This window comes from Eptesicus fuscus, chromosome 14 (genome assembly GCF_027574615.1).
Source record: "Eptesicus fuscus isolate TK198812 chromosome 14, DD_ASM_mEF_20220401, whole genome shotgun sequence".
NCBI lineage: Eukaryota > Metazoa > Chordata > Mammalia > Chiroptera > Vespertilionidae > Eptesicus > Eptesicus fuscus.
Genome location: NC_072486.1, coordinates 12449898 through 12474580, shown reverse-complemented (window position 1 = coordinate 12474580; position 24683 = coordinate 12449898). Strand labels below are relative to the sequence as shown.

At 48.5% G+C, this 24683-nt stretch overlaps 1 protein-coding gene across 4 annotated transcripts in view; it reads right to left on the bottom strand.

Moving 5' to 3' along the window:
* Window positions 1-1311: 1311 nt before the first annotated feature.
* The window catches only part of OSBPL3 (oxysterol binding protein like 3), a 149898-nt gene continuing 126526 nt past the window's right edge, over window positions 1312-24683 (bottom strand). For all 4 annotated transcript variants that reach the window (XM_054725998.1, XM_054725997.1, XM_054726000.1 and 1 more), the window contains 7 exons: window positions 17923-17986; window positions 16412-16490; window positions 13379-13523; window positions 12032-12176; window positions 8166-8292; window positions 5893-6015; window positions 1312-2794 (listed from right to left, as the gene is read on the bottom strand). In XM_054725998.1, coding sequence (XP_054581973.1) covers window positions 2698-2794; window positions 5893-6015; window positions 8166-8292; window positions 12032-12176; window positions 13379-13523; window positions 16412-16490; window positions 17923-17986 — 780 coding nt within the window. In that variant the 3' untranslated portion in view covers window positions 1312-2697. The remainder of the gene's footprint in view (window positions 2795-5892; window positions 6016-8165; window positions 8293-12031; window positions 12177-13378; window positions 13524-16411; window positions 16491-17922; window positions 17987-24683) is intronic.

Sequence of the window (24683 nt, the reverse complement as noted above, 5' to 3'; positions counted from 1 at the left end):
GATTGCTGTCCTACAGTGAACTGTTTAATCAGTACCAGACCCAGCCTGGCTCCTGGAAGGGGTCAGTACAGTTGACTCGGGGAAATACTGACCTAGGATGGGCTGCCTGGCCACACTGGAGCCTGTGGGCTCCTCCCCAGTGGGTCTGGATGGATCTCCTGCAGCTTTTTTTGGGGGGGGTGGGGAGGGGGGTGGGGCGGTGAATGGTGGCCACAGGACAGTGAAGGGCGGTGTGGTGGGCTGCACAAAGTCCCATTTCCGAGAATATCCGTGTAATTCTCTGTAAACTTGGGATGGAAAAGCCAGGAATAAAATGCAATCGACAGCAAAGGTCTCAAATGGTGCAGTGTTTGGCATTATTTCATCAGGAGATTCAAAGTCCAGAAAACTCGATTTTTTCCTCAGTTCTGCCCAAACAATGCCATGTTTCTGTTTTCTCCATCTTAAACATATAAAATGCCACAGAACTACGAATTAGGTGGGAAAGCGCTTTTGAGAATAGGGACTAAAGGGGGTGGGGAAAGAAGCCATTTCCCCCTCAAGGCAGTTTTAAGATGACAATGTCCCCACGCTGTTCAAACTTCGGAAAGCCCCTGAGCGATGCTGGTACTGGCGAGATTTGGAAATCTGTAGGCAGTTCTGCATCATATTGTAATTCCTCCCCCTCCCCATCTCAAGTAAGATGACTACGAGGATGATATTTGGTCTATTTAGCCTTGTGATTCCAAAGTAAAGCATCACATCAGTTAAAATAACAGCATCCAGACAAAGAATTTCCAAATACTGCAACACAAAGCCACATCCGTTCAGACTGCATGTTCTGTTTTTCCCGTTTTTGAGTAGCTTCTGGAACAGGCCACTTTCAGAGTCAATCTGACTGCGAGTCCACATCTACCTTCACACTGTGAAAGCGAGATCTGTTTTCCCCGAGGACTGAAAACTGCAGCCCACGCCTTCCGTCTGGGAGCGGAATTCGGATCCACGCTCGAAAAGAAAAGAACAAAGCACACACCGAAGAGCGTGACTGGCCATTTCACTGCTCAGAAACGGGAAGGCCGTTCGCATTGCGCTCCCGCTGACATCTTGATGACGTGGTGGGTGCAGTACTTAATGAGCCGTTTATTGTTTTGAAAATGCTAGTCGCTCGCAGATGCCTCTCCACTTAGAAAACGTAACACGGTCCAACTGCTCACTCGGTGCGACACTGAAAACTCACGCGTTCTTTATTCTGCCATTTATTCTGCTTTTTATTCATAGCATTCTACACGCTCGAAGCTATTATAGAAATATCTAAAAAATGTTTTCGGGAGAAACCTTTTTTACCACATCATTTTATTTCATACTCCACAGAATTATTATGAACATTAGAACAGAAGGCTTAAAAATTAGGCTTTGGTTTTCATGTAATCTGGGCCGAAGTCGGAATTGCTTTGGTGACACAATGGAACTATGCACAGATTCTATTCTTGTCATCTGAAATGACGCATTTACAAAGACAAAGTTCCCCCTTCGGTGGTGGTGATCCGCGTTATTCAGGTCGGCTGCAAAACTCGCAGAAGGGGGCATAAGTAAGGAGTGTGGGGGGGCACGACATGGAGGCTGCACCGGGCACAACACCGGGGAAGATCAGTCCTCTACGTGTGTCTCTAAGGCAGACGGTCCAACTTTTTATACAAGATCTAAAATACGGTGCTTGTTAAGAGGTAGAAAATACCAAGACAGCGTTTTAAAACAATCAACTATTTTGCTAACCTGTGACAAAGTCACACTTCGGTGTGGAAGGAGCTGGAGGTTTTACACTGAACGGGGACACCCCACACTCGGCAGAGACGGGGTCACACGGGGCGGGGAGCCGGGGCGCTGGGAGCAGAGACCAGTTTCTTCACTTGTCAAGGATTCAGCTCTCACGAAGGACAAAGTTCCTGCCTCTCCGGGATTTCATTCTGACGTTTAATTCATGGGGATTGCTCGGCTGAATGGAGCTCCTCTGAGTGACGGTGCGATTCTGCAGGGGAGGCCATCACACCACAGGGAGGGATGGGCTCAGATGCTTCCTCGTCAAGAAGGCGCCGTGTGCATCTTCTATAAAAACACATTTCCCTGAACTGATGACCTCCTCTCAGCCACCAAAATGCAGATGCAGTCTCCTCCAGACTCCAGCACCAGCAGGAGGGCTCTGTGTGAGCAAGTCGGGAGCGGTCCGAGGCAGAGAGACTAGACTGAGCCACCAAATTGAACTTGGGTGGTGTCCGCATGGGTGAGCAACCCTGGGCATTCTTCTCATTTCTCTCTTTCTTTCCCTTCTCCTTTCTTAATGCACCTGGGAGACACGGATTGTTTTCTCTCCAACGTAATTGTATAAGGCATCCATTTAATCTGAAATTTCCTAACCTTTGGGAAATTAGTGTTAAAGCTTCGTTTGCAACCCACACATTAACATTCAATCTTTCATTTTTATTAAATACTTTATATATAAAAAAAGCAATATCGAGGTGCTCTACATTCGTATAAACAATCATGATAACATTGGAAATTGTAAAGAACCCTAACCGAAGAAAATATATACTTGAATACTTACAACGCTAAGCTAAGCACAGTGATCATTCTAGGGAAGGCTTTATAAGAACAGACACAGGTGTGTGGCTTGGGAAGGCGACACGGGAGAAGGACAGGAACGCATCGTGCTTCTTGCCCTTTTCACCACAGGACAGGATGGTCCAGCTTGGAAAAACCGAGATCTTTCCTCAGTTCCAGATAGGTGCCGTTGCTCACCCAGGAGTCATCCGTGGATTTCCTGTGGAAGGTAAGGAGGTCTTGAGGCTCTGGACAGTCCTGTCCTCTCCCGCCCTCCCCCGCCCCCTCTCCGGCCCGCTGCCACCCTCACATCATGCAAGGCCCCTGACGGTCCAGCGCTGCAGCTGTGAGGAATCTGCACACATGGAAACCCTCCTCGTGTTTCTGACCTTGTTCTCAAACACAGAGGCTGTCAAACACGGGGCTTCTGGGAGAAGACAGCACCGCCTGGCGCATGACGGCGTAAAGCTAAGTCACCCAGGCTGCTCACATCAAGTGAGAAGTTAACATTAAAAACAAAGGGAGTAGGAAGCCATGACGGACTGGAGAGAGCTGCCTTGGTTCACCATTCTTGGACAACATAGTATATTATGTAAATTCAAGTTCAAAAGGTGAGCAGCTAGAAGAGTTTTCCTACTCCTGTCTCCCAGTTCCCCCAGAAGCAAGAGCCTCATCAGCTTCATTCTTTCAGAGAAATTTCATGCATGCGTGAGGTACACACACACACACACACACACACACACACACACACACACACCCCTCTCCCATTCACTCAGTGGGTGGCACTGTGGCGTCCTACCCCTTGAGTTTTCGACATAACAATATACTGTATATTGGAGATCATTTTCCATTGTCACAATAAGGTCAGCAAACGACAGCCCAAAGCCCAATTCCAGCCTCCTGCCTGCCTGTGGAGTGGTTTTACTGGGCTCTGACCCTGCCATCGTGTAAGCACTGTCTGTGGCTGCTTTCATGCTGCAGCGCGGGCTGGAGGAAGCACTGCTGAGCCCGCATGGCCTGCAAAGCTGACAGTATTTACCGCTTGCCCTCTACAGAAAAAGTTTGGTGACTCCGACAATAAGTGATTCCTCATTTTTAAAAAACAAGTTACCTAATATTCCATTGCAGGGATGGACCGCAATTTAACAGGGAACCTACAGGGTGGGCATTTAGGAGGTTGTTTTCAATCTCTAGCTATTATAATCATGTTTATAATAACATAATAAACATATAATATCCTATTTTATATACGTATACATTAAAAATTCCGGTAAGGAGAACTGCTGAGTCAAAGAGGATGTGTATTTGTAATTTTGACGGATATTGTCACGTTTAAGGAGCTAAAGTAGCGAGTGCCTGTTGTTGCACTCTCAGGAACGTTCCCCCACACTGTCTCCCCGCTCTAACAAAGGGATGTGTTCACAGGGAGCCCCCCTCATATCGGATCCTTCACTGCGAGACAGAGGCCTGATGCTGCCCAAGCTCCGGTTTCCACTTGAATTCCCGGTGACATTTCCACTGCTCCTCGGCGGTGTGAATGGAGACATTCCTCTCTGTCATCCCCTGTCCAATACTGACACTTTCATAGAAAACCCAGAGGAAAAAGGGCCGCGGCCACTCGGCCACAGCTGTGCTGTCCTCTCCACTGCAGACAGAACCTGAGGTGCAGGGGAGCCGAACAACACTTTACAGTTTGCATTTAAAGTGCATTTGCTTCCCAGCGGCTTCCCACTTGGTGAGTCATTTTTGATGTTTCCACATTAGATCAAGTTGATGAACCTCGTACCTAGTTCTCGGGCCAGTTTGGTTACCTACAACTGATTCTGAAAAATACTGTAACGAACACTTTTCTAAATGCAGACCCTCCTTGTTTAAAAATGACACTAGATTTATGAGGGGAAAAAAGAATTGATCTTCTTAAGGGTATATGTGTGTATGAGTTGATCCATTTATCAAACCTTGCCGTAAAAAATAATTTAAGGTCTTATTTTTAAAATATTTATATGACGTTATGAATATTTTGGGATGGAACTCTAGCCAGTTAATCTTCACTCGCTCACCTCCCGAGTTTGTAAAAGTGATCAGAAGGGACCTTCCACATCAGCTTTGGAGGAAAAGGCATTGTATTTGGGGGCTAGAATATTACTTATTGCTGTTCTGGAAAACATACTTTATTGCTGCTGTGGTAGATTAGTACTAATTCCTCCTCAAAGTGCTTCCGTTGCCCATTAAAAACTGTCAACAACAACAACATCCAACCAAACAACACAAAACCCCTGGTTGTCCTGAAAGCAAGACTCAGAGGGAGAGTGAGGGCAGGAGCTCCTGGCTTTCCCACAAGTGCCTGTTTTAATGTTGGTTTAAGAAAATATTTAACAAAACCCCTAAAACCATATAGAGCCCTGGCCTGGTAGTCCAAGTGCCAGGCCCTTACTAGGACATTCCATGGAGTCCTTCCACAGATCACACCCCCCTCCCCCACCCCCATTCTCTGCGTCTTCATTTCTTTCTTTTTGTGTGTGTTTTAATATATTTTTATTGATTTCAGAGAGGAAGGGAGAGGGAGAGAGAGAGACATCAGTGATGAGAATCACTGATTGGCTGCTTCCTGCATGGCCCACACTGAGGATCAAGCCTGCATCCAGGGCATGTGCCCTGACTGGGAATCGAACCGTGACTCCTGGTTAACAGGTTGACACTCAACCACAGAGCCACACCGGCTGGGCTGGTTTTTTCTCAGTTAAAATAAAAGAGGCGGTGAAGGGCTGATGACCTCTGATGCCCCTTCTACAGCTTTATTTTTTTTAATGAGACCTTCTTGGCAAGTTACTTTAAAATGAATAGTACATGTTCCAAGCCCAAGTGCATTGGAACTTCCCCAGTGTGGACACTTGGTTCCATGTTGGTAGCCAGCGGGGTGATCCTTAATGATCTCTCGCTGTGTAAAACACACCTCGGTGGGGGACCACGCTCAGACATGGATTTAACAAGCTGGCCGGCCTCGGGGACCAGGTGAGGGCGGTCTCATTGCTTCTCCCCCAGGCACTCACTGAGCACTTCCTTGCAAACTCACTGGGCTGGACGCCCTGAGACACAGCAAAGGAGGCAAGAAGACAGGACGCTGGGAAGGAAGAGGTTGGGACAGCCAGAGCCCAGTGTCACAGAAGGTCGGGCCCTCACAGAGGGGAGGTGTCGCTGGAAACACATCAAGGACCTCTTATTTGGGGAGGAGACAGCCCTGCTCACTCTCTAGATACCAGAAGCATCAGGTGTCGCCGGTACCTACCAACCAATAACCCGCAGGACCTGGGCACTCACCTGAAAAACCGCGGCTGGTGCTCCACGTTGTTCTCCTCCAAGACCCGCCGCCTGTCCCTCTGCAGCTGCTCAATCCTCTGCTTCTGCGTCTCGGCTTCCTCCACGTTCCCTTCTTCCAGAAACCTGAGGCGTGGAGGGAGGAATAGAGGAACTGAATGCCGCGGAAATGTAGCAACGTCACTGCTGAAATTGCAGGTGGCCAAACTGGATATTCCAAACACTCTCCTATACAGAAGGCCCTTCTCCAACCCTTAAAACAAGACTGTGAGGTAGTCGGGGAAGATCGGATTTTTTAAATTGGTGATATATACATATATATCAAAAAATCATGTCTATACAAAGTAATTTGGAGTAAAGTCTCCCATTCATCCTCGTCTCTAATTCTTGTTACCTGTTTCCTGCCCACCCCACATCACTCCGCAGGTAACCCACTGCTATTAGTTTCTAGTGCATTCTCCTAGAGAGTCTTTACACCTATAAAGCAGACGTTCTTACCTCTCCCTCCCTTTTGAAAATATAAATGGTAGCATGCTACAACAATGTCTATGCCGTGGCTTCTTTTGTTTTACCTTTTTTAAATTCTCACCTGAGGATATGGAGATATATATATCTATATCTATATCTATATCTATATCTATATCTATCTATATCTCTCTCTCTCTCTCTCTCTATATATATATATATATATATAATTTATTTATTTTTTTTTAGAGAGAGAGAATGGATGGGAAGGAGGAAGAGGAGAGGAGAGAGTGAAACATTGATGTGAGAGAGACACACTGATTGGTTGCCTCCTGTATGCACCCAACCGGGCCAAGGATTGAGTCTGCAAACGAGGTACGTGCCCTTGACCTGGAATGGAACCATCAACCCTTCGGTCCACAGGCCGACCTCTAACCACTGAACAAAACCGGCCAGGGCTTGTTTTACCTTTACTTAACAATACGGGGTGGGGAGAAAGTAGCTTTACAGTTATGAGTACCTGAAACAGAGTTTATTCTTGTATTATTATTAATTATTTTATTATTTTCTATATGAACAACTATAAACCTACTTTTGCTCCACCCTGTATGTCTTGGAGATCTTTCTTGGTAGCACACAGACATCTTCATTTTTTATATAGCTGCGTTATATTCAATTGTGTGGACATACCTGAATTTATTTAAATAATTTCCTACTGACAGACATTGGGGATGCTCCCAATTTTTAAATGTAATTTATCATTAATGCTGCAATGAATGACTATGTATATCTGTCATTTTATGCATGGGTTAGTGTACCTGAAAGGAGAAATTTCTAGAAGTGAGATTGCTGGGTTAAAGGGTGAGTTTGTAATATACATATAACCAATCGCCCTTCATGGGGATTATACAATTCACATTGCCACCAGCAATGTTATTGGTGTGCCTTTGCCCTATAGCCTCAGCGTACACCACACTTGTGAGTCTTTTCCGTCTGATAGGTTAAGAAATGGGACACCAATGGGGCTCTAAAAATTTCATCTCTCTGTGTGAGACGGAGCATCTTTCATGTTTAAGGGATATCTGCATTTCTTATTTTGTGACCTGTTCATTTTCTTATGTCCATTTTTTAAATGAGTTGATCTTGGTTTCTAGAACCAATTCATGAAATGAGCTGCAAGTACAGATTCCTCAGTTTGTCATTTATCTATTCACTCTGAGTATGTATTTTATTTACTTTGCCATGAAGGGTGTTGTTGGATTTCTTTCTTTCTTTTTCTAATAAAGTCAAATTTTTACCCTTTTTTTTTTTCTTCTGGGTTTTGGGTCTTAATTAGAAAGGCCTTGGGGGAGAGATAATTCTTTCCATTTTATAAAGTAGGAGTCTGAGGCTGAGAAAGATTAAAAGACTTATATGTCGCACAGCTTGTTAGCAGCAAACAAAGAATCACACGTTAGCTCTCAATGCATCAAAATAACTTAAATTCTAAGGGTGGAAGAGGAGGATGCTTTTTATTCTTTCAATACACAATGTTTTATTTTTATTGAATGCAGTAAAACTCTTAAGAATAAACACTTTTTTGATGCTTCAATAGAAATGGGACTCTACTGATGACTACAAGTCACGCCCCACAGAGCGCTAAGCGGGGCTCCGTTCCTGCCACACGGCTGCTTCAGGTCCCCTGGCCCTCATTCCTGATGACACTCTCTTCGCTCAGGCCCCGCTGGTGCCCCGGGAGTTGTTAATAACAGTCTTTATAAAAAGTTTTACATCTCTGGAGACAAAGATTGGGGGGGAAAAAAAATCCTTACCTTTGGTCTGGCCTAAATCGAGTGTCAGTAGGTGGTAATAAAGTCTTCAAGGATGAATCAATTTCATTTAATTCTAGTGCAAACTGTGTGAAGCCATAATATTGCTCATAGCCTTTGGGCATGGGATCTACAAGAAAAAGAGATCATTCATCCCTAACTTGCATTTCATTTACTTTACTTTTTTATTTCATTGATGTTACTTTTTAATTCCTTCACCGTTTTCATCTCAGACCAGCCATAATTTCTCTCAGCTCTGAACTCTTCCATTTCTATTAAAATATCCTGGTTAACCAGCAGAGGCTGAATACTGCCCTACACATTTTCTTCTCTACAAGTTTTGTCCTACCTACAAGGATAAGGCCTCCTCTCTATGGTCACATAGCAAATTTATAAAACACTATGAAGTTTCTAGATTGTTTAAGCTATAAAAATTGTTCATTTACTAAAATAAACTACCTTTAAAAAAAGCTCTCAGTCTATTTTTCCTGACAAACAAGACTGCCACTCTAGAATCCAGGTGTGTTCTTTAAAATCCTCACCCAAGGAGAGAGAGAGAGAGAGAGAGAGAGAGAGAGAGAGAGAGAGAGAGAGAGAGAGAGAGAGAGAAGGGAAAACATCGATTAGTTGCCTTCTGTAGGTGCCCCGACTGGGGATTGAACCTGCAACCCAGGTATTCGCCCCAATGGGGAATCAAACCGGCAACCCTTCAGTGCACAGGATGACACTCAACCAACTGAGCTGCTCCAGCCGGGCTAGAGAATCCATTTTTCATTTGAGAGATGTCAATTTCTCCTAAAACTGTCTACTCCCTAAAATAGTGTTGAACGCCTAGCAAGTGGTCAATAAATGTTATTCTTTCTCCCACGCCTGCCCTTCTTTTCACATCTTTTAATGTAAAACCATCTCAGCAGGAGCCAGGAATAGAGGGATTATGCTGGCAGAAACACAGCCGCTGGGACTAAGGGGACAGAGATGAAGGGACAGAAGGAAGGAAGCTACCGGGTTACTGGCATTTCACAGGCTGGGACCACAGAGTGCTCCAGCTGCACTAGCTAAGGGGAGAGTGACTGGGGTGATTCAGAGGCCCCCAGGCTGCCGCTGCCAGGGCAGGCCCAGACGGCACAGGCCTAGGGGGTGAGGCAAAGGGTGGGCCCACTGCTGCAGCTCAGCATGCCAGGTGGCCACCACCCGGAGCCCAGTGGGCCCAGAGGGTTGGACGTGGAACCAGAGAGGATTATCTGGACCCTTACGATCTAATGACATTTTTTCCTCGCTAGTTTAGGCTTGTTTGGGGCCTGTCACCCCTTCCGTGTCTCCCTTGGGAATGCCGATCCTGTGCCCATCCCACCACTGTATTTTGGAAGCACATTTTGGTTTCCTAGGCCGACAGCTGGAGAGGATGAATCACACCTCAAGCCTCACCCATGCCTGACATGACATTCAGATGAGACTTTGGACGTTAGAGTTGATGCTGAAATGAGGTAAGGCTTTGGGCGGCTGTTGGATGGAATAGATAGATTTTGCCTGTAAGAAGGACAGGAACCTGGGGCCCAGAGGCAGAATGTTATAGCCTGAATGTATCCTCCCAGAATTCACAGGGTGAAGCCCTCCCCTCCGTGTGGCTGTGTTTGGAGACGGGGCCTCTAAGGAAGTAATGAAGGTTAAATGAGGTCAGGGGGGTGGGGCCCTGAGCGCGTGGCTGTCTGCAAGCCAGGAAGAGGTCCCTCACCAGAACCCAAACGTGCCAGCACCTTGATCTTTGATTTCCCAGCCTCCAGAACTATGAGAAAATCAATTTCTATTGTTTAAGCCACCCAGTGTGTGGTACTTTGTCATAGAAGTCCAAGCAGATTTATGGAGATGTATTGCCCTAGCTTGAATTCCAGCTAAAAATCAAGCTAAAAATACCCAAATTTACAAATTGGGTCAATCAAACGTAGGCTAATAAAATCACTCAAAGCCTGAGCTCTTGTTGCTCACACAGACGAATACAAAGATTTTCCATGAACTTTCTTCAGGCCTTCTTTCTTTTTTTCTGCAGACCATTTTTGAAGTTTCACAAGTCCTTTTTGTCAAATTCTAGGTCTAATTCTCTGAGTATCCTAAACATGAAAATCCTACCAAAGCTTCCTAATGTGCCTTCAAAAATCTACCCCAGCTCCATCCCCCAGAGTGAAGACAGTGGTTTTCCTTGGAGACAGAGGGGCCTGGATGCTCATGGCCCAGGCAGAGACCTACGGCCAGTGAACAACACTGACAAGAACAGCAGCTCACACAGTGCTCTTTCATCTAGGTTCCACTTTAGCACCCAGAGGGGACGTAGCTCTGCTCTGGGATGCACACTTTAAGCAAAGGAAGGTGGATGCTTCATTTGCAGGATCTCACGTGTGCCCCTGAGCCTCTGCAGCTAGGACGGCGGCCACGGCGCCAATCCCTTCCCACTGCGCGGGGACCCCTGTGGTGGGGGAGGGTGAGTCTATCACCCTCTGAAAGAGACACTGTTGGCGGCCTCTTCTACGGCATCTCCCTTCCTTCCTTGCTACGGAGACTGCTCTGGTCAGGCGGCCCTGTGTCCTCCCTCGCGGATGCGTCTACCCATCTGACTCGCTCCTGCCCACCCAGTTGCCCAGGATTGCTGTGGGATGGGGGTTTGGACCCGCTTCAGGCTGACAAAATGTAAAGGCATCTCCTGGGGGCCCTTGGAAACACTTCCTTCCTGAGGAAGGAGAGGCACGGCGGAGAAAGCGCTTTTGTCCTCCCTTCTCCCTGCTCGGCGAGCTGCCCCGTGGGGATAAGATACGTTTACATCCACGAGGGACACATCATGGTCACATTGGGAGTCACAGTAGGTGCCCTCAATGATCTGTGCTCCCTACACAGGCTGCCTCTCAGCAACCCTGGCCCCCCGCCCCTCACTTACTGTTAAGTATCGGCACATAGCCGCATGCTTTAAGCCGCCATCAGAATGGTTTTCTTGTTTTGTTTTGATTGGTCCAAAGTATCCCAATGGTGGTCTCTCAGCACAACGGGTTTATAATGTGACCATGACTGGGAAACACACTTAGATGATGAACTAAAGTCTGAGCATGCTCTGGGAACCTGTCAGGAGGGTCTGGCTCCCCTGGTCCTCCTTCCACAGCTGCTTCCGGGGCTCAGCATCCTTGTGGGATGGCAGGCGTGGCCGGAGTGGCTGTGGTGCTGGATGAGTCTGGGGGCTCCCTAACTCTTGTAGAACCCCCAGGTCAGCCTGCTTTTCCGGTAACATTTTTCTCTTTGTCCTGCTGAAGATCGGCTTCTTGTCCCTGACTGACATCCCTTCTGTGCCCGGGCACAGGCGCAGGCGGCTGGGTGCTGACGGAAGGCGGTGGCCATGCATTACTATGGCCTTGTTCTGGGATAAGAACCCAGGGCCTCCCAGCGCGACAGAGGTGCTGCTGATGAGCATGGGAATGAGTCTGAGACATGATCCGGTGAATGAAAGAGGGATCGACAGCCCTAACCCGTTTGGCTCAGTGGATAGAGCGTCGGCCTGCGGACTGAAGAGTCCCAGGGTCGATTCTGGTCAAGGGCATGTACCTTGGTTGCAGGCACATCCCCAGTGGGGAGTGTGCAGGAGGCAGCTGATCGATGTTTCTCTCTCATCGATGTTTCTAACTCTCTATCCCTCTCCCTTCCTCTCTGTAAAAAAATCAGTAAAATATATTTTTTTAAAAAAGAAAGAAAGTGGGACCGACAACTCAGACACAGTTAGAAGCAGCCTGGAGACTCCATGGCCGCTGATGCCCACCCATGGCAGACGCCCGCCCCTCCACAGTTCCTCCAGCCACGCCCCCACACCCCCTGGGGCCCATTCTCCTGATACTGACTGGCTCTCCAGACACAGGTGGAGGAGGACGGGCCGCCATAGTAGATGCTCTCATGCCATTTCCCAAAGAGCCGGTGCACCGCCTTCCCACTCTTGTCAAACACCGTCCCTTCGATCTCGCGGGAGTTCGTGCTCCAGTATTTTGCCTAGAATTCAAAGGGGAGTCGTCTGATTAGTATTTTGGGGGTCAACTTAGTACAGATATGAAGAGGGGGAGGGGAGAGGAAAAAGAAAGAACCATAAGGGAAGTTCTATATTGCATATAGTTTGCCAGTTTTGGACTCTATCTCGTTTTTAAAATCACACTTTTAATTATTTTAAAAAAATGAATAGCTAGCCCTTTAGAGTTTGCAATCTCAACCAGCCAACATTGGGTAATTCCGTGTGTGTGTAAGATACTTTTTTTCTACTTTTTCTGCATGCAAAGAAATAGGAAAGCTCAGTTCTTCTACATCAGCCAAAGAGTGCAGCTGGGCTGTAAGCCCCCCCCGCCATACCCCACCCAGGGCCGCGGATCCAGCCTGCAACGAAGATACGTGCCCTTGACCAGAATCAAACTCAGGACCCTTCAGTCCGCAGGGCCACGCTCTATTGACTGAGCCAAACTGGCTAGGGCCTGACAACTGCAATTTAAAAGAAATGTAATTCGTGTAATTTTTTTCTCTAAAGGCAGAAGACAGTCTTTTGTAAACCAATAAAGGTGGCTGCTTTGTAAACCAAGAAATTTTCTAGCATTTTCCCCCCTAAATCTAGATCTGTTCATCTAACTACAGGAACCTTAGGCAACGCATATTCACACTGTGGTTGGTCCTGGTCTGAGACCAGCTCGGCTCAGCTCAGCCTGGAGGGTTTTATACAGTACTACATCGCGCCCAGCAGAGGGAGCTCTAACTCCCTAGAGTTGATTTTTTTCCAAACCTTTCAATTACCTGACTGCCCCACAAAATCTCTATGGGGGAAACAAAAAGAAGGCATTACTCCATAAGCCGAAAATCCAATTGGTGTTTTCAGCCAAAACAGGATCTATATTTGGAAACCTATGAAGGTGAGTGGCATTTTCAGGCCACCTTCCTAGTCTGGTAAGCAAGGGCTGAAGGGCGGAGTGCAGCAGCACCTCCACCTGAATCAGATTCATAAGTCAGTCCTCGCGCCCTGCCCTGAGGACAGACCAGAGGGGAGGATGGTGGAGGCCGGGAGGAGCTATGGCCCTGGTCCAGGTGAGAGCCCCGGCCAGCATCGCTTGTCTGCTGGCACAGAAGTGAAGGCGAAAGGTTCCCCAAGGCGCCTGAGGCCCCAGCTCTGTAAGGCCTTTCCAGGGGGCAGTGGAGCCCCCAGGGCCGCCGCTCACCTTGATGAAGTTCACTTTGCAGTGGCAGGAGTCGTCATTCAGGTTCTTGATGACAATCTCCCCGTAGTGCTCAATCCACCGCTGCCCGCTCAAGATGTTATGGATGCAGGAGGTGACTTTGTTCCACTCAAAATGGTCCCCGAAACTAAAGGAGAAAAAGGTGAGAGGGCGATGCAAACAAGCGCCGCTTTTTAAATAAGCAAGTCACACGATGAGTTACTCATCCCTGCACCTGCGGAGCCAGCACCCACGGAGCCTTCCCTCTCCGGGGAGGCAGCACGCCACCGAGGGCGACAGCACCAGGCTCGGCACTCTGCAAGCGGCCGGGGGCCTGGCTACCTCTGCTCATCTCCTGGACACCTCCCCACCCCCCGCCTCCTGGGGCAGAGGAGGGAACTGAGAGCCGGAGGTGACTCGTCTAAAGTCCCCAAGCCGGGAAAGGGAAGTGGCCATGGGGAAGAATGGGTGTTTTCACAATCTGCTCTCTCACCACACATGCATGTGCACACACATGTATATAAGCATATAGGTACACACATGTGTGTGCACATTACGCACCTATATGTATACACACATATAGCATATGTGTAAATCTTAAGATACATATATCTTAAATCTTTTACAATGAGAAAGTATTCAGATTCCAGTTCAACAGATACATAATGATTATATAAGACCAAACACTTACATGGCACATGCCACGTGCCAAGTACTAGTTTATGTGTTTAACCTTCACAACAGTCCTATGAAGTGGATGGTGTATTATCCCCGGTTCACAGGTGGCAGCACTGGAGACCGGAGAGGTTAAGGAACCTCCAGGATCTGCCCTCAGCCCCAGCAGAGCAAGCTCCGGGGTCCTGGCAGCCTGGCTGTAGGGGCCACATTCTGTTTTAAAAAATATATTTTACTAGAGGCCCGGTGCACGAAATTCGTGCACGGAGGGGGGTTGTCCCTCAGCCCAGCCTGTACCCTCTCCAATCTCGGACCCCTCAAAGGATGTCTGACTGCCCGTTTAGGCCCGATCCTAGGGATCAGGACATCCCTCTCATAATCCAGGACTGCTGGCTCCCAACTGCTTGCCTGCCTGCCTTCCTGATTGCCCCTAACTGCTTCTGCCTGCCAGCCTGATCACCCCCTAATCACTCCCATGCCAGCCTGTTTGCTCCCAACTTCCCTCCTCTGCTGGCCTGGTCACCCCTAACTGCCCTCTCCTGCAGGGTTGATCACCTCCAACTGCCCTCCCTTGCAGGCCTGATCCTTCTCAACTGCCCTCCCTTGCAGGCCTGGGTCCCTCTCAACTGCCCTCCCTTGCAGGCAGGGTGCCTCCCAACTGCCCTCCCTTGCAGGCCGGGTGCCTCCCAACTGCCCTCTCCTGCTGGCCATCTTGTGGTGGCCATCTTGTGTCCACATGGGGGCAGGATCTTTGACCACATGGGGGCAGCTATATTGTGTGTTGAAGTGATGATCAATCTGCATAGTTCTCTTTTATTAGATAGGATAGAGGCCTGGTATAGGGGTGGGGGCCAGCTGGTTTGCCCTGAAGGGTGTCCCTTATCAAGGTGGGGTTCCCTTGGGGCATGGGGCGGCCTGAGCGAGGGGCCTGTGGTGGTTTGCAGGTGGGCCACGCCCCCTGGGACACAAGTGGAGACCCTGGTATCTGGAATTTATTTTCCTTCTACAATTGAAACTTTGTAGCCTGGAGCGGAGCCAAGCCTGGGGCTCCCTCCGAGGCCCGAATCCATTTGTGTTGGGGTTATAATTGAAACTTTGTTGCCTTAAGCGGGTGAGCCCAGCCAGGGTGTGTGGAAAGCTTTGCTTCCCCTGTTGCCAGCGGCAACCCTGGCCTGCTCTCTCAAGCTCTATTCTGCTGCCATTTGTTTGAATTTGTTTACCTTCTATAACTGAAACTTTGTAGCTTGAGTGGAGGCTTAGGCCTACAACGGCTGGCAGAAAGCTTGGCTTCCTCTGTTACCTAGGAAACCTTGCTCTCTGTGGCTGTAGCCATCTTGGTTTGGGTTAATTTGCATACTCGCTCTGATTGGATGGTGGGCATGGCTTGTGGGCGTGGCTTGTGGGTGTGTCGGAGGTGCGGTCAATTTGCATATTTGTCTATTATTAGATTAGATTGATTTTTTACAGAGAGGAAGAGAGAGGGATAGAGAGTTAGAAACATCGATGAGAGAGAAACATCGATCAGCTGCCTCTTGCACACTCCCCAGTGGGGATGTGCCCGCAACCAAGGTACATGCCCTTGACCGGAATCGAACCTGGGACCCTTGAGTCCGCAGGCCGACGCTCTATCCGCTGAGCCAAACCGGTTTCGGCGCACATTCTGTTTTATGAATAATATCAATCATCCTGAAAGATCAAGGCCACACCCTTCTTCTTCTTTTTTTCAATTGGCTTTTATTTTACTATTACTTAATTTTTTAAAAATATAATTTTATTGATTTCAGAGAGGAAGGGAGAAGAGAGAGAGAGAAACAGCAATGATGTGAATCATTGATTGGCTGCATCCTATATGCCCCACACTGGGGACCCAGCAGGCAACCTGGGCATGTGCCCTTGACTGGAATGGAACCCAGGACCCTTCAGTCCACAGGCTCATGCTCTATCCAGTGAGCCAAACCAGCTAGGGCTACTTCCCCTTTTTCTTTCCAACAGGCTTTTAAAAGTAGTCAGTGTAACCAAGGAGCTGATCCAGAGAGCAGGCAAAGGCCACACCCTTCTGAAAAGGAATTCAGACCGTGAGGCAGGACAACACATTAACGAAAACCATCATTCTTAGTTTTGTTAGAAAGCATAAATGAGTTTTAAAAGTGTCTTTTCTGGTAATTTTGGTCTCGCGGAAGCATTTTCATTTGAGGGAAATAAAATGTGAGGGCGTCACAATAAGGAACACTTGCATTTACTGTCAAACAGATTAAAAAACCAAACCCGTCACCAGCGCCTTAGGGACCGTGGGCAGCTTGCTCCTAAGGCTGCCGACTTGGCCCTAAATTCTCTAAGGTTCCCAACCACAGAGGCACTTACGCCGGCAGAGTCACATGGGTTGTGCCAATGGGAACGATTTCCATGGATTTGCCCCAGAATTTGTTTTTCCATCTCACATCTGAAATGAAATAATACCGAGCATTACACATTTACCAGGAGAGCTAGGTAGACAAAAGAGTTCTTCGGCTGCATAAGTGATCACGACAATGAACAATCTCTTCATAATAAAACCCCTTATCATATAGGATAACTTTAAAAATATACATTTTTTATTGATTTCAGGAAAGAAGGGAGAGGGAGAGAGAGAGATAGAAACATCAATGATGAGAGAGCATCACTGATCAGCTGCCTCCTGCACCACCTCCCTTCCCCCCTCACTGGGGATCAAGCCTAAAACCCAGACATGTACCTCGACTGGGAATCGATCTGTGACCTCCTGGTTCATAGGTCAATGCTCAACCACTGAGCCATACTGGCTGGGCACAGGATAACTTTTTATTCTCTACTAGTGACCCGGTGCATGGATTCGTGCACATTGAAAGGAAAGTAGAAGGTGGCCGGTGGGGTGGGACTGGGGGAGATGGGCTGGACACACTCTGGAGCAAACCTCCTGTGGTCCCTCCCCTGCCGGCTGCACCTGGGGTGGTGCTGTGGCTCGAAGGGCATCTGCAGAGTGAGCAGGGTCCCTCCGGCAGGTGGGGTCCCTCGACCTGGTCTGCAGGGATCAGGCTGAAATCGGCTCTCCAACATCCCCCTGAGGGGTCCCGGAGTGCAAGAGGGCACTCTGAAAAGTTGCTGTTGTACAGGGTGTGGCGCGCAAACGCAAGTGTGCAGTAAACCAGATTCGGGACTGACAGTGCCCCAGCAACAACACCATAACCCACGGCCGAAGGTGGAATCGCACGGCCCCACGAGGAATCGGGCTCCCTCCTCTCTAGTTTCGGGGTGCATCACCTGAGAACTGCCCCTGCCAAGTCACTGCAGCTCGGCAGCTCCTGCGTTGAGCGAATACCCCCTGGTGGTCAGTGTGTATCATAGCGACTGGTTGGACGGTCGGACACTTAGCATATTAGCCTTTTATATAAATAGAATAAGTAAAAATGGAGTACTAGGGAAGCTAATGAGAAGATGAAGTCCCGCCCTTGGGAGAGCTCACCGGCTCTGAGTATGTTGTGTGGTGAAATGGAACAAGGACATGCTTGGTTAGAGAGAAGAGTGGGAAGACAGATGGGTACAAAAGCCACTGGGCTCCATAGCCTGGCTAAGAAGTCTGGTTTGTGTGCCTCAAGGGAAAGTAAGGTGTTTGTTTGGACAGAGAACTGATGTGATTAGATACAGACTCTGCAAAGATAACCGGCAGCAACATGGAGAAAGGAATAGGCGCAGGAGAGATGAGAAGCAGGTGACAAGATGCAAGGCTTGCCCAGCGATTCCAAGTCCAGGGCCCACTTTTAATCTTAACGAGCATTTAACAGCCGTTCCTTAATAAAATAAAAATCTATAACGTCACAAAAAAACGATGGGGTTGAAAAGATTAGCTAGCACATTACCTTGCCAGAAAACAAAATTTTCAGACTCAGCGTGACATGCAGAGATAGGCGGGTGGTGGCTGACCTGTTGGAAACAAAGGCCAAAAACAAAAGCATTATTAGCTTCTGTGTCTCGTGAAGTCCCTCCTTCGCCCTTGCGCTGAGATGTAGCAACGCTCAGGGTCAAAGTGAATGAATGCTTCCTTAGTTTTCTTTTAACAAGTCTGTCCTTTAGAGGGCGCTTCTAATGCGGTCAATTCCAATTTGCTCCAGTTTGTTAGGGGTGAATGGAAGCCTCGGAGAAAAGTGGCAAAGTGAGTGATGAGGACAGAGACACCTTTTGAAAGACGTGAAAATAAAAACAAGGGCATGCCAGGGCTGCCCGCTCACAAACCCTCTAATCTGACATCGGCTGCCCATGTCAAAATCCCTATCAGCTGTTCTGAAAGCACCTGCATTTAATTAGATTGTCAAATCACAAATATTTTTAAATGCTACTTCTAAGCAACACAAAAACTCTCAATGCCTCAGCAGAGTTCACTCTTTTGAAAATTGCATCACATGTCCAGTCTCTTTGCAAATTACCTACAGGAAGACGAATTCAAGATCATTTTTTAAAAAAAGAATCATGTGTCTACAAAGAGCTAAACGAACCATTATTGAAGAAATATTAGTCAACTGGTATGAAAAAAGTTTTATTCATTTTCTGTCATAATAGAAATACGCAATTTGCGTAAGTAGGCAATCACATTCTAGAAAAGAGAGTCCCCTGGGGCAGACGTAGCCGACTCCCTGCCTTTGACACTGGAGTCATTACTTCTGTCGATTCACTGATGAAGGAGCTAATGAGGAAACAAGTCCTCAGTCACTCGAGGCACATGAACGGTAAGTGTACTGTTATTATAACTCAGGATTAGTAAAACCAGAGTAACACTGCCAGTGGTGTTTCCAGAAACTTCTGTCAGCTGGTTCTTAGCTAAGCATCTTACATGTAGAGCATCCAGCTAAAGGCCTCACATTACAAACAAGGAGAGGAACCAGAAAGATTAAGTAAGGTTTCCCAAACACACGGATAGGGAAGAAGCAAAGGTAAAACCCAGCATTTTTTGTTTATAGCATGGTTTTCGGGGTGGGGGCTGACAAATGCTCAAATCCACAGCTCTGGGCCCTCAGGAACATAGTCTGAAAACCACTTCCGGATGCCACCCCTGTAGGCAGAGAACGGCAGGGGCAGCTTCATCTAGCGTCCTGTCACATACACATTCAACGGGTGGATTTCACCTGCCAGCTCGGCCCGAAGAGAAGCAGAGGCAAACATCTAAATAGCTGTGGCATCTCTCAGCTCTCAAGAGCACAGATCTCAGATCCAAGATGAGATGGGCGACACACCTTTGCTGCCCCTGGATGGTTCTAGTTCCCACAGGCCTCCTAAGAGCACAGCCCCTCCCTGTGCCTATGGGATTCTCAAGGGCAATTTTCACTTCCAGCCCTTTTAGAAACCTACCTCCTAAAATGCATATCCTATATAATAAAGAGGTAATATGCAAATTGACCCTCACATCATCACAAGATGGCCACCCCCATGTCATCACAAGATGGCCGGCAGGGGAGAGAAGTTGGGGGCGACTAGGCCTGCAGGGGAGGGCAGTTGGGGGGGACCAGGCCTGCAGGGGAGGGCAATTGGGGGTAATTGGGCCGACAGGGGAGCGGTTAGGTGTCAATCAGGCTGGCAAGGGAGCAGTTAGGGGGCTACCAGGTTGGCAGGCAGAGTGGTTAGGGGCAATCAGGCAGCCAGGCAGATGAGTGGTTAGGAGCCAGCAGTCCCGGATTGTGAGAGGGATGTCCGAAACCAGCAGTCGGACATCCCCTGAGGGGGTCCCAGATTGGAGAGAGTGCAGGCTGGGCTAAGGGACACCCTCCCACTCAGTGTACAAATTCCATGCACCAGGCCTCTAGTAAGTATATAAGCATAACCAATGGACACAGGCACTAGGGGGGTGAGGGCATGTGCCAGGGGGTGAGGGGGTAGGGGAGGCCAGGAGAGGTAAATGGGAGAAAAAAGGAGACATATGTACTACTATTTGTAATACTTTAAACAATAAAAAACAATAATTCCTGCCAAAACCGGTTTGGCTCAGTGGATAGAGCATCAGCCTGCAGACTGAAAGGTCCTAGGTTCGATTCTGGTCAAGGGCATGTACCTTGGTTGCAGGCACATCCCCAGTAGGGGGTGTGCAGAAGGCAGCTGATCGATGTTTCTCTCCCATCGATGTTTCTAACTCTCTATCCCTCTCCCTTCCTCTCTGTAAAAAATCAATAAAATATATTAAACAAACAAACAACAATAATTCCTGTAATTTATTTATATATCAGAGGTCTTTCTTCACCCTGACCTAATCATTTTTATTTATGCTTTGAAGGTTCCAAGAGGAGGGAAGCAGATGGGAAAAGAATGCACTTCAATATTTGTGTATTTTGTAGGTTTTTCTTTTTTTGGATTTATAAAAATATCCCTTAAATACATCAATTCTGCAGCTGTTCCGAGACCTAACTAGATAGTCCTCCTAGTTCCTGATTGGCCTCTGACCTTATAGGGCAACTTGTGGGGATCAAACCTACAACCCAGGTATGTGCCCTTGACTGGGAATTGAACCTGAGACCCTCCAGAAGGTCGACACACTGGCCAGGGTGACTTCCATTTTAGTAACTTTCAATAACTCCACTCAGCTTTTCTGTCGAGAGTATATGGATGGGTGGGTAAAAGGTTAAAATGACTGGAACAGCCAATCAGGAAAAGCCACTTTCAGGAAATAGCTTAACTGTGCGTCCTAAATTTAGACACCAACCCTTTCCCAAAGGTACAAAGAGAAGCCACGCCAACTGAAGGGGGTTTCCTGAGCCCCCAGTGGCTGATGAAGCCCCACACAGCAGAGCTCTGTGCCAGGCAGCAGGGGGAGCCAGTGAGGAGTAACTCACCCGCAGGAGCCAGTCAGAGGAGAAAGGAAGTCCTTTCTGCGGAGTTCACCCCGCCCCCGCCCCCCCGCCAGTTCTGGGCTTATTTAGAAAGCCAAGGCTGAATCAGATTTCTTGGCACAAAGCAAGCTCCTTCCCCGAGACGGTGGACCATATGACAGGAATGTCTATAACTTACTCCAGATGCACCTCCTCCTCAGAGGCCCCCCGCCAGCCACGGTGGGCGCCCAGAACAGCGTCCTGTGTGAGTCTGGAGGATGGAAGGCCGAGTGACAATGACAGACCAAAGCCCGCAGTCTGAACAGTACAAAAGGCCGTTTTCCATCGGCAGCCCGAGTCCAGCAGCTCTGAGCACGGCACCTAAACTACACAAGAGACCCCAAGAGTGTGACGGGGAAGGGACGGGGCTGGAAACAGAGGGCGGTGGCCGAGGGGCATTGGGAGGTGCCGATGCCCTCGGCTCGTTTCCGCGCCTGAACCTGATCCCCGCCTCGCCTGCACACGGGGATTTTGGGGATCAAATAAGAACCTGTTCATAAAGCACCCTGCACACCTTAACTGTTATGAGGAAAATCTGAACAGCAAATGTCTCCTCTGGTGTCTGACAGCTGAGTCATTCGGACTTGCATTTTCGGGTCTTTTAAGGAGAGAAACAGAGCTCGATGTAGCTGGGCTCTGGGAAGAAGCACTCATGTCAACCTCCCGGACCACTGACCACTTCGGACATCCACGTTCCCGCCAAACCACAGAGCAGCACGCCCAGGGCTTGGAGAGAAGGAGAGACACCACTTCTCCAATGTCTAAAAAGAGAAGCCGAGCCACCCTTGTTCCTTTCGAGTCCTTTCACTTGGAGATCTGATATCCATCAACGTCCTCGTTAGAATAAAATCCCACCCAAAATGTTAATTTGGGGGTCCTCCCCAGTTTATGCTATTCGTCGTCCGGTGACCTCTACTCAAGGTAGGGGTACAAGAAAGCAAAGGAGCCCCGCTCTGAAAGCTGAAATGTTTGTGTCGCCTCCACGTAACAGACGAGGGTGGCGTGCGGCTGGCTCCATGGAGGGAGACCATCTCCTGGGCAGGAGGCAGGAAGAGCCACGCTGGCAGGGACCGCCGGGGACAGAACGGACGCCCTGGCCTCTTCAGATGTGAAAGTAGAAGGTCTCTGCATCGGGTCGGTGTAACCAAGCGCAGGTGAGGGAGAGGGGGAGACTGAGCTGAGGTGTCTCCCGCTGGCAGGAAAGGGAGGGGCCTGGCCCAAACTCTCCCCACCCCCGGGGCCAGTGGGGGGCCGGCCCATCGGGTTAACCAGCCACCTCTCCTCCTCATGGCGCTCACCTCATGATTGCAATGTTGGCTTCCCGAGTACTCTGTCTGGGGGGGTGGGCAGTCTGCCTGGCCACGCTTACCAAGCCTTCTGGTCCCCGGGGCGGGTCCGTCTGCCACAGTCAATGCAGAGCAGCAGTCTAGTTCAGGTATCAGTCTCTTGTCACCTTAGCTAGTGGGCCTGTGCCTGGGGGCTCAAGCATTCGTGGGTGTATTAAACGGACCAACCACCCAAGGCCATGAGGCTCAGTTCCAGGCACGGGAAGTGGCTCCGTGACCGGGACCGGGGGCACTGCCCTGGTGAAGCCGGCCGTGGGGACTCCTGCCGCCTCCTGCCTGGCTTTCTGCCAGAGACTCACCAGTGACGTCACGCCCCCTTCACACCACTTGAATTAGCAGCGTAGATACAGTACATCTTATTTCAACATTCCTCTTACTGTTCTTCACACCGTATATTAAAAACGATTTTTAAAGTTGCCTCTAAATATAGGAGCCGTAACCACATGCTGAACGTTTACTCTATACATCCGTGTGTTATTTCACCTAAGCCTCACACACCCATGAGCTAAGCATCACCACTCCTCTATTTTATCAAGAAGCACCTGAGGCTCAGAAAACGTACGTCGCTTATACAAGGCCAGGCACAGAGGAAGTGGGGGAGCCGGGATCTGGAAGCAGGTCTACATTCTACCCGGCACACCCTATGCTACTAACAATGACCAGATCTCTCTCTCGCTGGCTTCCTGGGGACCCGTTTCACAGAACTGAAGGCTACGTTATGCAACGCTCTTTCCACCTCTGCGCGCTCTCCCCACCCACGCCACCGCAGCAGGAACCCGAGCAGGTGCTGAACGCGGCCCCGCCCCGCCAGGGCTCCCGGGTTGAAGCTTAGCCTCAGACAAGCTCACGTTACTATTGTTTCCTATACCTACGCATCCTGTCCCGATTGTTGGCTGGAGTTTGGGGCTATTTTGGGGCCTTTATTTCTTCACACGAGTGCATATAATGCCATGGTAACCAAATTACATTTTCATTTATTCTCATTCCATTTTAGGTTCGGTACTTAAATAACCCACTTGAATTTGAATCAGATGATCATATCCCTTTCACTACTGATTTAACCCCCTACCTCCCTGATACCAGGGTTTAATTTCTCATTTCAGCCTCTAACTGGAAAGCTACTGAAAAGGTGCTTTGGGATTAACGTGTATCCATTTTCCTTTGAGTTTCAGAGAAGGCTGCTTGCAATGTGCAGTTAAGACAAGCACCATCTCCATAAGCCTGTCAGCCACACCACCCTTCCCTTCCTACCCCCATAATGCACCTCCTTTGATAAAGAGGGCAGCAGGATGTCAGGAAGGGAAATAATATTTTACCACCTCCCCCCCCCCACCCCCGCACTTTTCCCTCAGCTTTCTAAGAATTGGGAGGAGAGAAATGTATCAAAGCAATCATGTTCATGTTCCCAGGTGACATTTAGGGATACACGGAGGGTGGGCATGTTTGGCTGCTGCTTTAACTGGGGTGGGGGTGGGGGTGGGGGAGAATTGTCTTTATCTTTATTTTCAGTACCTTTGCGCCCTGTTTTAGCTCAACAATTCCTTACTGATGTGTCTGGAGGCTGCCAATGTTACACTAATGCAAACCATGCCGTCCAGCATGAGTAAGGAGAGCACACACTCACACCACACTTTTCACTTCACGGCCTCAGAGCTCTGTGGAGAGTACCTCGTCAACCCTTGCAGAGCCATCTGAGGTCTGTAATGACCATCACCCCCACTCTACACTGCAGCCCAGAGGGAAGCAGCCGACCTGGTCACAAACCTAGGAAGAGGCGGAGCTGAAAGTGAGGCATAGGAACCTCCATCCTGTATAAAACTGCTGTTTGAATTCTCTGCTATTGTTAGATAGTCCCTAGTCCTGTACACTCTGTCACTTTAAGACAGTCTCTTATTCTGTAAAATGACTTTGTTTTTAGTTCAAATAATAGAAAAAGATGAACTTAACTGTCTGACCTTGCAAGCTAGCCATCCAATGTAATAGACTAATATAGACTAATACTGATAATAATTCCCATATTCTTATGCCAAGTACTGACTCATTATGTATTCAAAGTTACAATTGTCTGTAACAATAACTCACACAGAGCTCTTTGTAATATCTGCAAACAAAGAGGCTCGAAAAGTATAAATACGGGAGACTTCCTGTATGTGGTGCTCAGAGATTTGGAAGACACCTCCCTCTGGGCTCGTGCAATAAACAACTCCTAATTAATTGGCTCATTAAGGCGTCTTGTATCTCACTCGTTGATTTATGATACAAGCTGTCCCTGAATAGCGTTCTCTGCTAATCCTGAGAGGGGAGGGGTCACATGGAAGCTCAGGGACCGCGGCTCACAGGTATGCAGTATGCCCATCCTAGCCGAGGACAGGCCCCCGCGGCCCCCGCCCCTGCGCTCTCCCAGCACCTGGGCAATGCCAGGCA